Source organism: Vigna unguiculata, chromosome 11 (assembly GCF_004118075.2).
Source record: "Vigna unguiculata cultivar IT97K-499-35 chromosome 11, ASM411807v1, whole genome shotgun sequence".
NCBI lineage: Eukaryota > Viridiplantae > Streptophyta > Magnoliopsida > Fabales > Fabaceae > Vigna > Vigna unguiculata.
This window is the reverse complement of record NC_040289.1, coordinates 5747867-5759482: the sequence shown is the minus strand read 5'-3', so window position 1 is coordinate 5759482 and position 11616 is coordinate 5747867. Positions and strand designations below refer to the sequence as shown.

Sequence of the window (11616 nt, the reverse complement as noted above, 5' to 3'; positions counted from 1 at the left end):
AACAAGTAATCCAAAAATCACTTTTACAAATAATAAAATAATTATTTTGAAAATTATGGAGGTAAAATTGGAAATTATGGAGTGCATGGAAAAAAAAAGTTCAATGAACCCTTAAAAAAAGTCACTTGACCCAATTTGATTCCTAAAGAAAAAAATCTTATAAACACGATAAATCTTTTATAAACTCTAAACCCTAAACCTTAACTCATATTTCTTTTAGCACTAGACTCTAACATTTGTGTTCCTCTTTCTTTTATCTTGCCTCCAGGGGACATTTTTCTTTATCATATTCCAGCACTTTCTTTTAGTAACTTTCTTCAACCTGTGAAATCTGCATAATTCACTAATACCCACTCTAGTATAACTTATGCTTTACTTAATAAAGCCGAATGCTATAATTTAAAACAAAACAAAAAAATGCTTGTAAAGGGAGAGAGACTTTTAACCCTTATTATTATATTATAAATATTCAAGAACATTTGTTGTATCACGCTATGAAAAAATTAAATTTTTTTCAGTACAAGAAAACAATATCTCTTAAAATTATAACCAGAAATTGGCTGCCAAAAAACCTGACTTCTAGCCATCAATTTTGCCAAAATTTATCAATTGACACTATAAACAAACAATGGTTATCTATGATCACCAATTGGCTGAAAATCAAAATTCTGACCTTGGTCAAAAATACATCTCAACTTTTCCACTGTCTGGTACAGTAGTAAATTCTGCTAAACATTGAACCGAAACAACATGACATCTCCTTCTTGTACAACATAGTCTTTTCCTTCAGATCTCAACTGCAAACAACATAATAGAGGGAACTAATTTCATGAACTACTTGAGAAGCAATAGACAACCTCTCATTTCAGCTTATACAGATTATTTAAGAATACATGCTCTTCCTTCCTTAGCCTAATATCATTCCACCATTGACAAGTAAACTTAGATGTATTCACAATGTATAAAATAAATCTTAGAACAGTAGTTCCAACCTCATAGGTACAAAGATGTATTCATAATGTATGAAATTAATCTGCTACGTTTTACAGTTTCCCTATAATAATAATGGCCCTCACAATAGAATTCTAAGAAACATGTCTCTTAATAATTGAAATAACTAGTTAAGTCTTAAGGATACAAACTTTACAAAAAATTGTTGAGTCTTATAATATTTATAACATCAGTTGTTTTCTTTTAATTTCTTTTTACTCTATCATGACAATGGCGTATAGAAAGTGTTTAATTAAGAATAGGTGTTGGTTCAATCTTTTTGTCCATACTCAAACCACGACCAGGAAGTGTCCAAGATGTGTCTCAATTGAAAAATAAGTAAATTAGTTGTGACATGTTGAGCAGTGTCAGACTCAGACATGTGTTGAAGGTGCTTCCAACGAGTGCCATGTCAAAAACATGTTGCACTTCTTGATACTATTCAACAGAGGTGCTTATTGGTTTACAAATGATAAAATCATATATAGGAATATAAAATAAAACATGGTTTACAGGGAGTAAAATGATATAAGCAACTTACGACTCCTTTCTCTCGTGCTGCAGCAAGTGAACCAGCAGCAACAAAATCACCATAAGACACCTAATTTAAAACATCATCTTAAATCAAGATCAATGAATACATTAAGCAGACTTCAGCATGTTTGAAATAAACATAATAGTATAACTAATAAAACTATATAAAATTTTAGGGTCTCACTTGATTCAGTTGCCCAAATTGAGTCAGAACTAGCTTTCATTTTTGTCTATACTGGAGTGTTATGACATATTTTTCACATATTATAACATAAACTTTGGAGAAAAAAACCATCAATTCTTGTATCAAAGTTTCTCAGATATGGCCCCCACATTATCCGGAAAATAGAATAACAATCATCACCTGTTTCTTTCTGCATTTAATTTTTACAATATTTTCATATGCTAAAATATATTACAAAGAGTTCAAAGTTATAGATGCTTACTGTCTCTGCTCGAATGAAACCTTTCTCAAAGTCAGAGTGAATAACTCCAGCAGCTTGGGGTGCAGTCATTCCTGGTACAACAAGAGCCTTAATATTAGTGGAGTAATCCAACCTAAATACAATTCTTATAATATTATTATTTCAATTGGTTAATCGGTCAGTTACTTATTCCAAAGAAAAATGGACAATCAATCTTAAAAACAAATATTATTGGTTCAACTTGGTTAATCGATCAGTTAGTCATTCCATAGAAAAAATGGGCAATCAATCTTTTAAAAGAAAGGTGTAAGTATTCATTTATCACAGGCATTTATCAGCAGTTAAAGAGAAAAAAAAAACACTATTTAAAAGCCTGTTTAAATTATATATGACCAAATTACTTGAGCAGGGAGTTCAGAAAAAGGATAAAATAAAGTCAAATCAATGTTATAGTATTGTGCAATGTAAAAGTCTCATCCAGGGAAAAATCCAACCTGCAAGTATTGTCCACGCTTTTGTCTCCTGTGAACCCGGTAGAAAACAAAAATCAGTTTTGAACATGAAATAATTAATAATTATTATAGTAATTATTAATTACTAGATGAATAAAGCACTTCAAATATTTGAATGATGTTACCTTGCCACGACATACATGTTTAACAGGATATTTTAAAAAGTATTCTCTCTAAAACATTTCCGGTTTTTCCTTACCTTTTCACCAGAAGTAAAGTAAGTTCTCAGACCCAAAAGGTCATAAGTTGCCCTGATTAAGTTTCCAAGACCACTTTCACTAACACCAAGAGATTGCAAATATTCTTGTCGTTCTTCAATTGGTAGCTCAGTAAGCTCTGCCTCAACCTGCAAGGATTCCCCATCCTTAATAGCTGTGGTGACTTGAACAAAAATATGAAAAATTGTTCTCTTAATATTCAGACATTATGATATACAGACAAGTAACAGTTTTAGAACAAGTTCATACCACACAACTTCCTGTGAACACTTTATGACTTCATAAAGCTTCATTCATGACAGGGTACAGTTGTGAACATTACATGGTATAAGAATCAAATGAAGAAATGAATCACCAGGGACCAAAATTGAAATTTTCTACTTTTCTAAGGACCAAATACATATTTAACCCTTTGTTTTTGCTACATCTAATGGTTGGCATATCACTTTCTTAACCATTTCAATGTCACATCATCCCTCAACAGTTAGTAATTAATTGAGAGTTGATTTGAACAGACAAGGACAAACAGTGGCCAGTTGAATGGAGCATGGGCTGCCCACACCAACAAAATTTTGGCAAAAGAGGCACGTGGAAGGGCAATTGGCAGCAATTTTCCAGAAACTGGTCAAAGAGAGGGTGGTGGTCCCAATGGTCAGAGATTGAGTGGTTGCATGAAGCAGATGGTAGTTTAAAGCAAGCATATTGATGAGGACAGCAAGGGGCCACAACAAAGGCGACCAAGGTTTACCAATTGGGTGCACTATGAAGGTGCTTTACTACACTGAAGGCAGGCTAATGTCACCAACATGAAGGCTGCTTAGGATCCGTGGAACAGGATCAGAAAACCAATACCAACTTGAAAGAAGTGAACTTGAATATTATTTCTCTGGTAATTTCTCTATAGGAAGATTACAAATAAATATATGGGCTGGCTAATTAATTCTAACCTAGTAATTAAAAGAAAGAATGTGTTGTCCTAATTATAGAAAGGATTTATTCTTTAATTTTGAGTTGTTTCCTCATACTTAGGATCTTTATTATTATAGGAAAATCTAATTAGAATCAAATTTAGTAGAATATGATTTATAGGCATATCATATCATGTATTTATTGTCATTAGCTCGTATAAAATTGACTCTGTTTGTAGTCCATACACATTTTTCAGTATCTCCTCCATCTTTTTTTTCTCTTTCAACATTAACAATGGCAAGTATGAGTTTAATGGTCACCACTTACAGTGGGTGTAGATGCCACTCCCCCCCTCCACCTCCACAGATACCATGTGAAACTAAAAGGGAAAGGAGAAACCATTGAAGAGGGGAAGTGTGACCTGCCAATACTTCTGACACTTTTATCAAAGCAAGAAAACTTGTTCAAGAAGCTTAAATAAATTGTACAAACATTTAAAAAAAAAAGAAGAATAACATCACTATTGATCTAACAGTGTAATGAACTCAAAAAGCCTTCTAAAATACCTGTGCAGAAATTGTTACAATTCTGGACTGCAACTCAGATGCAACATTTGTAACATCCTTGACAAAATTATTGTCCGCAGGATCTGCAAGATCAGTTTCCGCAACATTTGCCACATATATAATAGGTTTCATGGTGAGTAAGCAGAGATGTTTTACAGCATCCCTTTCAAAATCTGTTAAGGTCACAGATCGTGCAGGCTTTCCATCCATAAGCGCCTGTTGAATCTTTTCCAATGCAGACTTTTCTGCCTCTTCCTAGAATCAAAATTTTCAAAACCAAGTTGAAGGATGTATTTCAACTAATAAACACAAGTTTATGACATGTGGTACCAGTTAAAGACTATAACCTTGAGTTTAGATTGTGAATCCTTTGCCTTGCCCTTCTTTAGCTTATCAATTCTTTTCTCAATCTGCATTGCTTAAAAAAGGAATATCTTAGCTTATCAGTGAAGTTTGTCATATAATTCCATAGCAAGTGTTTGTGCGTGCACAGATAGAGTTCAAAAACCCAGAAGCACGAGGAAGAAAAATAATATAATATCCCAAACAAATTAATAGATCATGACAAATATTATAATAAGCCAAATGTGCTACCAACACATTTAGAATGATAAATAAGCAGTAAAATGGTGTATAGTGATAGTTAGTAAGCTGACCTGGTCCAAATCTGAGAAAACGAGCTCCAAATTGATAACATCAATATCAGACTTGGGGTCAACCTTCCCATTCACATGAACAATATCGTTGTCTTCAAAACATCGTACAACCTGATTTGATTATTGAAAACCAACAGATCCACAGAAATTTGAAATCAGTAAAGGGAATAAAAACAACCCTGTATTTTGTACCACATACAAACGATTACAAACTCCAATTTAAGATTCACACTATGAACATAGCTACTAAATTGGTTCATAAAAGAAGAGAACAACAGCAGAGAACAAAAAGATTAGATAGATGTAATCATCTAAGATCATGATAACAAAGAAATGACGATAGATACACACCTGAAGTATAGAATCCACCTCACGAATATGTGACAAAAACTTGTTACCCAACCCCTGCAACAGTTGAAAAGAGAATAGAGATCAATGCAATGCAAATGCAAACTTACTACCGCCTAAAAATAAGATAAAAAACAAGTGTTTGTTGAGACCAAAAACAGAGAGAAGAGAAATTAAAAAAACCTCGCCTTGACTTGCACCCTTGACAAGCCCAGCAATATCCACAAATTCTATTGATGCTGGAACAGATCGCTGAGATTTGCTGAGATCAGAGAGTACATGGAGACGAGAATCGGGAACAGCAACAATCCCTACATTTGGCTCAATTGTACAAAATGGAAAATTAGCAGCTTGGGCCTTTCCATTTTCCACCTAGACATACAAAACCGTTATATAATTAATATCTGATACATTATGATAAATTTGGGAACTAGGACTACGAACGAAACAACAATAAAACAATCAGCACAAACATTGAACAGAAATTAAACAAACTAGATAAAATAATCTTCACAATATTTTGCTAGTTAGTTGATTACAAAGAGGCATAAGTAGTTAATGCAAACTTAATTATAATATAAATTATATAATAGTGACATTTGCATTTTTGAAAAGTAGCCCTTCACAAGTTTATATTTGTCCATAGCTATTTCATAGATAAAACTTAAGACTGATTCAAGGGTTGACTATCCACTTACCAGGAATAACAAATCCAAGCCATTATTTCAAAACATGTAAATTTCAAAATCTCATAACATGTATTCTACTGTTTGGTATGATTAAATTATTTTTTGGAATACAAGTGACCCAACCACAAGAAAGCCTAATCTGAAGTATATAAGTAAGACTCATGAAACAGCACACTTAGATTTAACCTCTGTCGACTTTTCAAATTTCTAAGGGATCTATTAATCAATTCCACAAAAACCCCTGATAGTGAACTGTACATTTTGTGTGCTCTTCTAAAGGATTCTTTGACATTTATAGATTACTTTGGTACTCTACAAATAAGTGGACAATTAGAAAGAAGTTTAAACAAATATACACATCTATTTCCCTTCGTAATAGCTACATTTAAGCACATCCTCACTATTTAATATTCATGAGCAGAGAATTCATGTCAAAATGTATACCAAGTATATAGAGTCTATTTTTCCATAGAAAGTATGAATCTCTAGCCATAAATCAAGCCAAGTGGCCATTTGTGATCCTTGTAGCCAACCTCATCGGGATAAGGCTTTTGTTTTTGTTGTTGTAAAGTACAAATTTCAAAATATCAAGGGAAGCTTGGAATTCTTACACATTGAGAACTTCTTATCCACTTTAGTCAAACATTCTTGCATTCTTACACAAAATAGTTCTTCTACTTTCACGGCTAAAACAGCAATGCAATATCAGATGCTTACTTTGTTCATTACTAAGAATAATAATCTTCATGTCCTCCCCCCTCCCCTGCTACCAAAAACTGATAATTGAAAACTTATTGAACTCAGTTCTATATATGTTTCTTAGAAAAGTTTGTAAGTTATGAACTATGTTTTAACAAATGATAAAATCAAAACTTGACCATTGAATGATCCCTGATAACCAAATTTAATGCTTCCCATCTTGTCTTTACCAGTGTAGTAAGTATCGTACGATTCACGATACGAAACGATTCAGGTCCCTAGCAATACGAATCGTGAGTTGTATCGTTTTTACTCCTGTATCGTACGATACAAGTCCGAATCGTGCGAATCATGATTCGATTCACGATATGAATTTACCCTAATTTTTCCTTTTACAGATTTACCCCAAATTGAAACCCTAATTGTTTCCCCTTTATTTTTTCACACATTGAATCTTATTAATGTTACTTATTAACGTTAATGTGCTTGAAATCATGTGCTGCTTCTCGCCTCTCATCATCACATCATCTCTTTTCACTACGGTAGTCACGTAGTGGTGCGGTGGTCGTCGCGCAATGGTGCAGTGTTGGTTCATGTCATCTCGTGCATGCCTCCTTTCATTTGTTCAGTGGGTTTTGAGCTCTGCATTTGTAGTACAGCGGTCACGTGATTGGAGAAGATGAGGATTAACTATGAATGATTAAAATAGAATGTTTTTTTGAGGTTGTTTAGGATACAAGGAGCAACAACACTTATTTTTTTGGATGACTATAATGCATAATTTGTTTAGTAGCATATAACTATAGTTAAAGAAACCTTAAGCAGCAACCACATCGTTTCTGAAGGCCGTGTTGCTGAAATATTGAAACTACGTGCTAGATACACATAGATACAACCACTCTATTTGACTATGAGATTGTTTTGTTATTAATTGTCTCTTTGCATGTTTATATATATTATATATTTAAGTATAAACTGCATTTTCTTAATGTTTATAAAATGTTTATGAATCGTACGATTCACGATACGATTCGATTCACGATTCAAAATTTAAGCTCTCCGATACACGATACGATTCACGATTCAACTACCATGAGTCTTTACTAATATGGCAAAATCCCACTTCCAAAACATCAATATTTTATTTGAATAATGTTCTCTTTTTAACTATATCTCTTTTGGTTTTCATCTAGACAATGGAGGAGATATTTGTATAGATGTACAGACCAACAAGAAAGAAGCTGCCTTCAATTTATTTTGGGACTTAAGCAACTACAAGAATAATGTTTTCACTGAAGAAGAAGAATATATTACATAGGAACGAGAACTAGAATATATGAACAGAAATTTAACACACGCCAGATACATAATTGCATTTGGAATATACAACGGGTATCACTCTCTCTCCCTAAACACATTCATTCAAACCCAAGAAACAAATAAGCCCAAAATTGATAGTAAATTTGAATCAGGGCACATGTACGAGGTTCAAAAACGACGAATCAACAACAAGCTTTCCCTCTATAAATCACATCAAACAAGGACAGCTCACATCATTAGAGAAAACCATCCATCAAAAGAAAAAAAAAAAAAAAAAAACCTGCTACTCAAATAGAGCCATTCAAATTTCCAAAGATGTTCGCTGAAACAACTCAACTTGCATACCCAAAATACATACCCATCAAAGAGTCTATGACCAATGCCTAAACCGCCAAAATACCCACAAACTGCGGGAATGAAAAACAATGATAAGAAAGACCCTTCATTTTCCAACAGCAATTGAGTCTAGTGGAAGGAACTAGCCCCTTAGAATGTGATTAAAAAATGTTCAAATTTCCAAAACATGTGTCCTGCAGTACATAGGAATACCCCCATAAACTCAACTAAGCATACTCAAATAAATACCCATCAACGTTAAAAATTGTACTTAAGCCTAATCAAAGAACATTTACACCCCCAAAAAAAAAAATACAAGGATGAAAAAACAAAGAGCATAAAGACCCTTCATTTGTCAACTACAATTTGGTCCAGCAGAAGGGGCTAGTCAGTGTGGCAAACCAAGGTTCAAAATCCAGCTTAAAAAAGTATCCACATTTAGTGCTCCACAATGCTTCAGGATCACAGGATACATATGAGGGGGGGAAATAATTTCAAGGAATACCCAGAGAGAGATAGAGAGAGTGGCTTACAACGGCATTGAAGAGAGTGGATTTGCCAACGTTGGGAAGGCCAACGATACCAGCCTTGAGGCTCATGCTTATCTTGGATGAAGAGAACCTTCGCTGAATGTCATAGAAGCGAGTGCGTGTGGTGGAAAGAGTGTGATTTGTGAAGAGGGTCGACTTCAATGGATGAACTAAACTGGGAACCAAGTGAAGATGGTTGCAAGCTGCTCTAGCCATTTACTTGCACGACGAACACACACACACACGCAGAGAAGATAGAACACAGTGAGTTTCTGTTATCTGTTCTTTTGCGGCATTTGTATTATAAAACTCCTTTGAACGTTTTTTTCCAATTGGGTGGTTCTATGCCCCCCGTTTCTGATTAGGTTTTTTCTGCCGAGTTCTAAAGCCTTGTTTAGGCTAAAGTTTTTTACTATTATTTATGTTGTATTCTTGAAATTTTGAAGAAATCTTGTTTTGATGTATATAATAAATTTTAAAGAAAAAACAATTTTGTACAAAATGTTTTTTCTTTAAATTTACTTTGTATACACTGAAATGATTTTCTAAAGATCATTTACCTCCTAAATTTAGAATTTAAGAACTATTCACTTGCACTAAAAAAAAGTAGAAAATTTTAAATTTAAAGTATTAAATTTGTTTTCTAATGTTGAAATATCAATATCATGTTGATATTAGTTTTGAAATTTATCTCCTATTACAAGACTAGGATGGCAACGGGCGAGGCAGAGACGGGTTTCGCTATCTTATACCTATCTTGGTAGAAAAAATTCATCATCATCCCCATACCCAAATCCAATGAGTATTAAACGTTTGTCTCATCCACATCCCCATCGGGTACCAGGTATACCCATACATGTATCCGTTTTCTTATACTTCAATATTCATTTTAATTAATTTTTTATAAAATAATAAAAAATTACGTAAAAGAAACATAATATTATCAAATATTCAATATTAAGAAGATGATTGTTTCTTCGATATCAAGTACTTTAAAATAAATTATAATTGTTTACATTTTAGATTAGAATACCAAATAATATTCTATGAGAACTAAAACATTTATTAAATTTGCAAACATTAATGAAACTTAGTTGATAAAATTTAAAAATTTAAAAAAAAATATAAAAGGAAAACAAATATTCAAATTAAAATATATTTTAAATGTTTGTTTACTTCAATTTTTTAAATTCTAATAAATCTTTTTTTATACACTAATAAAAGTTGTAATACACCACTTGATCAAAATGACGCAAAGAATAAGTAATAAACATAATAATAAAATTTTGACATATATCTTGTATCTTTTGAACTTCAATGGTGATAAAAAATATGTATGGCAATTACATTAAATTTTTATTGTAGTAAATAAAAGTTATTTATACAATTATAGTGAAAAAATTACAGTATGATTGATAATGAGTTAGAAATAGTATTCTACATGATGAAAATAAACAACAAATAAAAATATAAAAAAATTTAAAAAGTGTGTCTTAAAAACAATTTGAGAGACTATTGAAATAAATCGCACAAAGAAAAATAAATGTATAATTAAGGGTATGATAAGATGAAAAATACCTAGAGATTTAAGAAAATTTTTCAAATATGAACATATATACTCAATGGTTGAGAAATAACGAAAATTGTTTAATGAAACAAAATAGTTCTTCAAATAAAACAAAAATAAATAATAACAAGTAAATAATATTTTTTTTATATTTCTAGTAAATAAAAGATTTATGCTATTAAACAATTAAATTGAGAGTATTAAACATTCTCATGTTAAATGAAAATATACAATAAATAAAAATATTAAAAAATAATAGAAATATTCAATGTGAAACATAATTTTTTTTTCAATTGACATACATCATTTTAACATAATTGCATAAAAGTTATGATAAGATGAAAAATATATTGGAGATGTGAATGAATTTCATGACAAACCAAATAATTGGAAGAAATAAAAAATAAAAAGTATATATATATATGGTTACTTAATTAATTAATATTTTAATAATTTAAATAGGGAAGGAGATGTGGCGGGGACGAGTATTATGGCGGGGATATAAGCATCCTCATACCCATCCCCATACCCAATTGAAAAAGTCGGGATTCTCCACACCCAGTCAATACGGGGATTCCCCGTCAAAACGGGGACGGGTTCAGACAATACCCACGGAAACAGGTTTATTTGTCATCTATATACAAGATATAATAACAAATTTGAGTCTAGTAATATGATTAACTTAAAAAAAGAGTTAATATCTCAAATCTAAATTATTGCATTCAAACTCTTATTGATTTTGATGGAAATTAAGTTATTAGTGTTTATACAATATAAATTATTATCAAATCTTAAAATCTAAGGATGATAGTAGAAGATTGATTATGTTAAATCTTCATTAATTTTGAGATGGTTATCTTAAGAATATGATGTCCTTAGTTGTAACATCCACTAATCTACACTATTATATAAACTAGTAAATAAAAATTATATATATATATATATGAAGAAAAAAAAACAATTATTTACAAAATCATAATCTATAATACTTTATTTTGCAATACTTTTATTATATAACTCTTCCAATAAAGCCCTTGGTACCTCTCTGATAAGTGCCAAAATTCAGTAATGATTCATAACAAAATCTGGCACTTATGCTTTTAATTTGTGTTCATTTCATATTGATTCTCCCTAAATCTAAGTTTCAATCACATGCTTCTAAGTTTTGATTTAAAGAAATCATTTGATCCTATTTTTTGTGTTTTTCAGGAAAGATTAAAGAGAACTCAAGAAGAGTGAAGGAGAAAGCAAGAAATAGAGAAGAAAAGGAGGAAAATCTGCAACAGGTCGCTCAGAGCTAAGGTGCTTCGCTCAAGC

The 11616-nt window shown here is 31.8% G+C and overlaps 1 protein-coding gene across 1 annotated transcript; it reads right to left on the bottom strand.

The window, feature by feature from the left end:
* Positions 1 to 435: 435 nt before the first annotated feature.
* On the bottom strand, positions 436 to 9089 carry LOC114168564 (ribosome-binding ATPase YchF). Its single transcript, XM_028053439.1, has 11 exons — positions 8736 to 9089; positions 5342 to 5530; positions 5162 to 5215; positions 4811 to 4921; positions 4502 to 4564; positions 4155 to 4409; positions 2661 to 2807; positions 2444 to 2471; positions 1971 to 2041; positions 1532 to 1591; positions 436 to 797 (listed from the first exon to the last, which is right to left on the bottom strand). Exons 1-11 carry the CDS (start codon positions 8946 to 8948, stop codon positions 729 to 731), a joined length of 1260 nt encoding a protein of 419 aa, XP_027909240.1. The 5' UTR covers positions 8949 to 9089; the 3' UTR covers positions 436 to 728.
* Positions 9090 to 11616: the final 2527 nt, after the last annotated feature.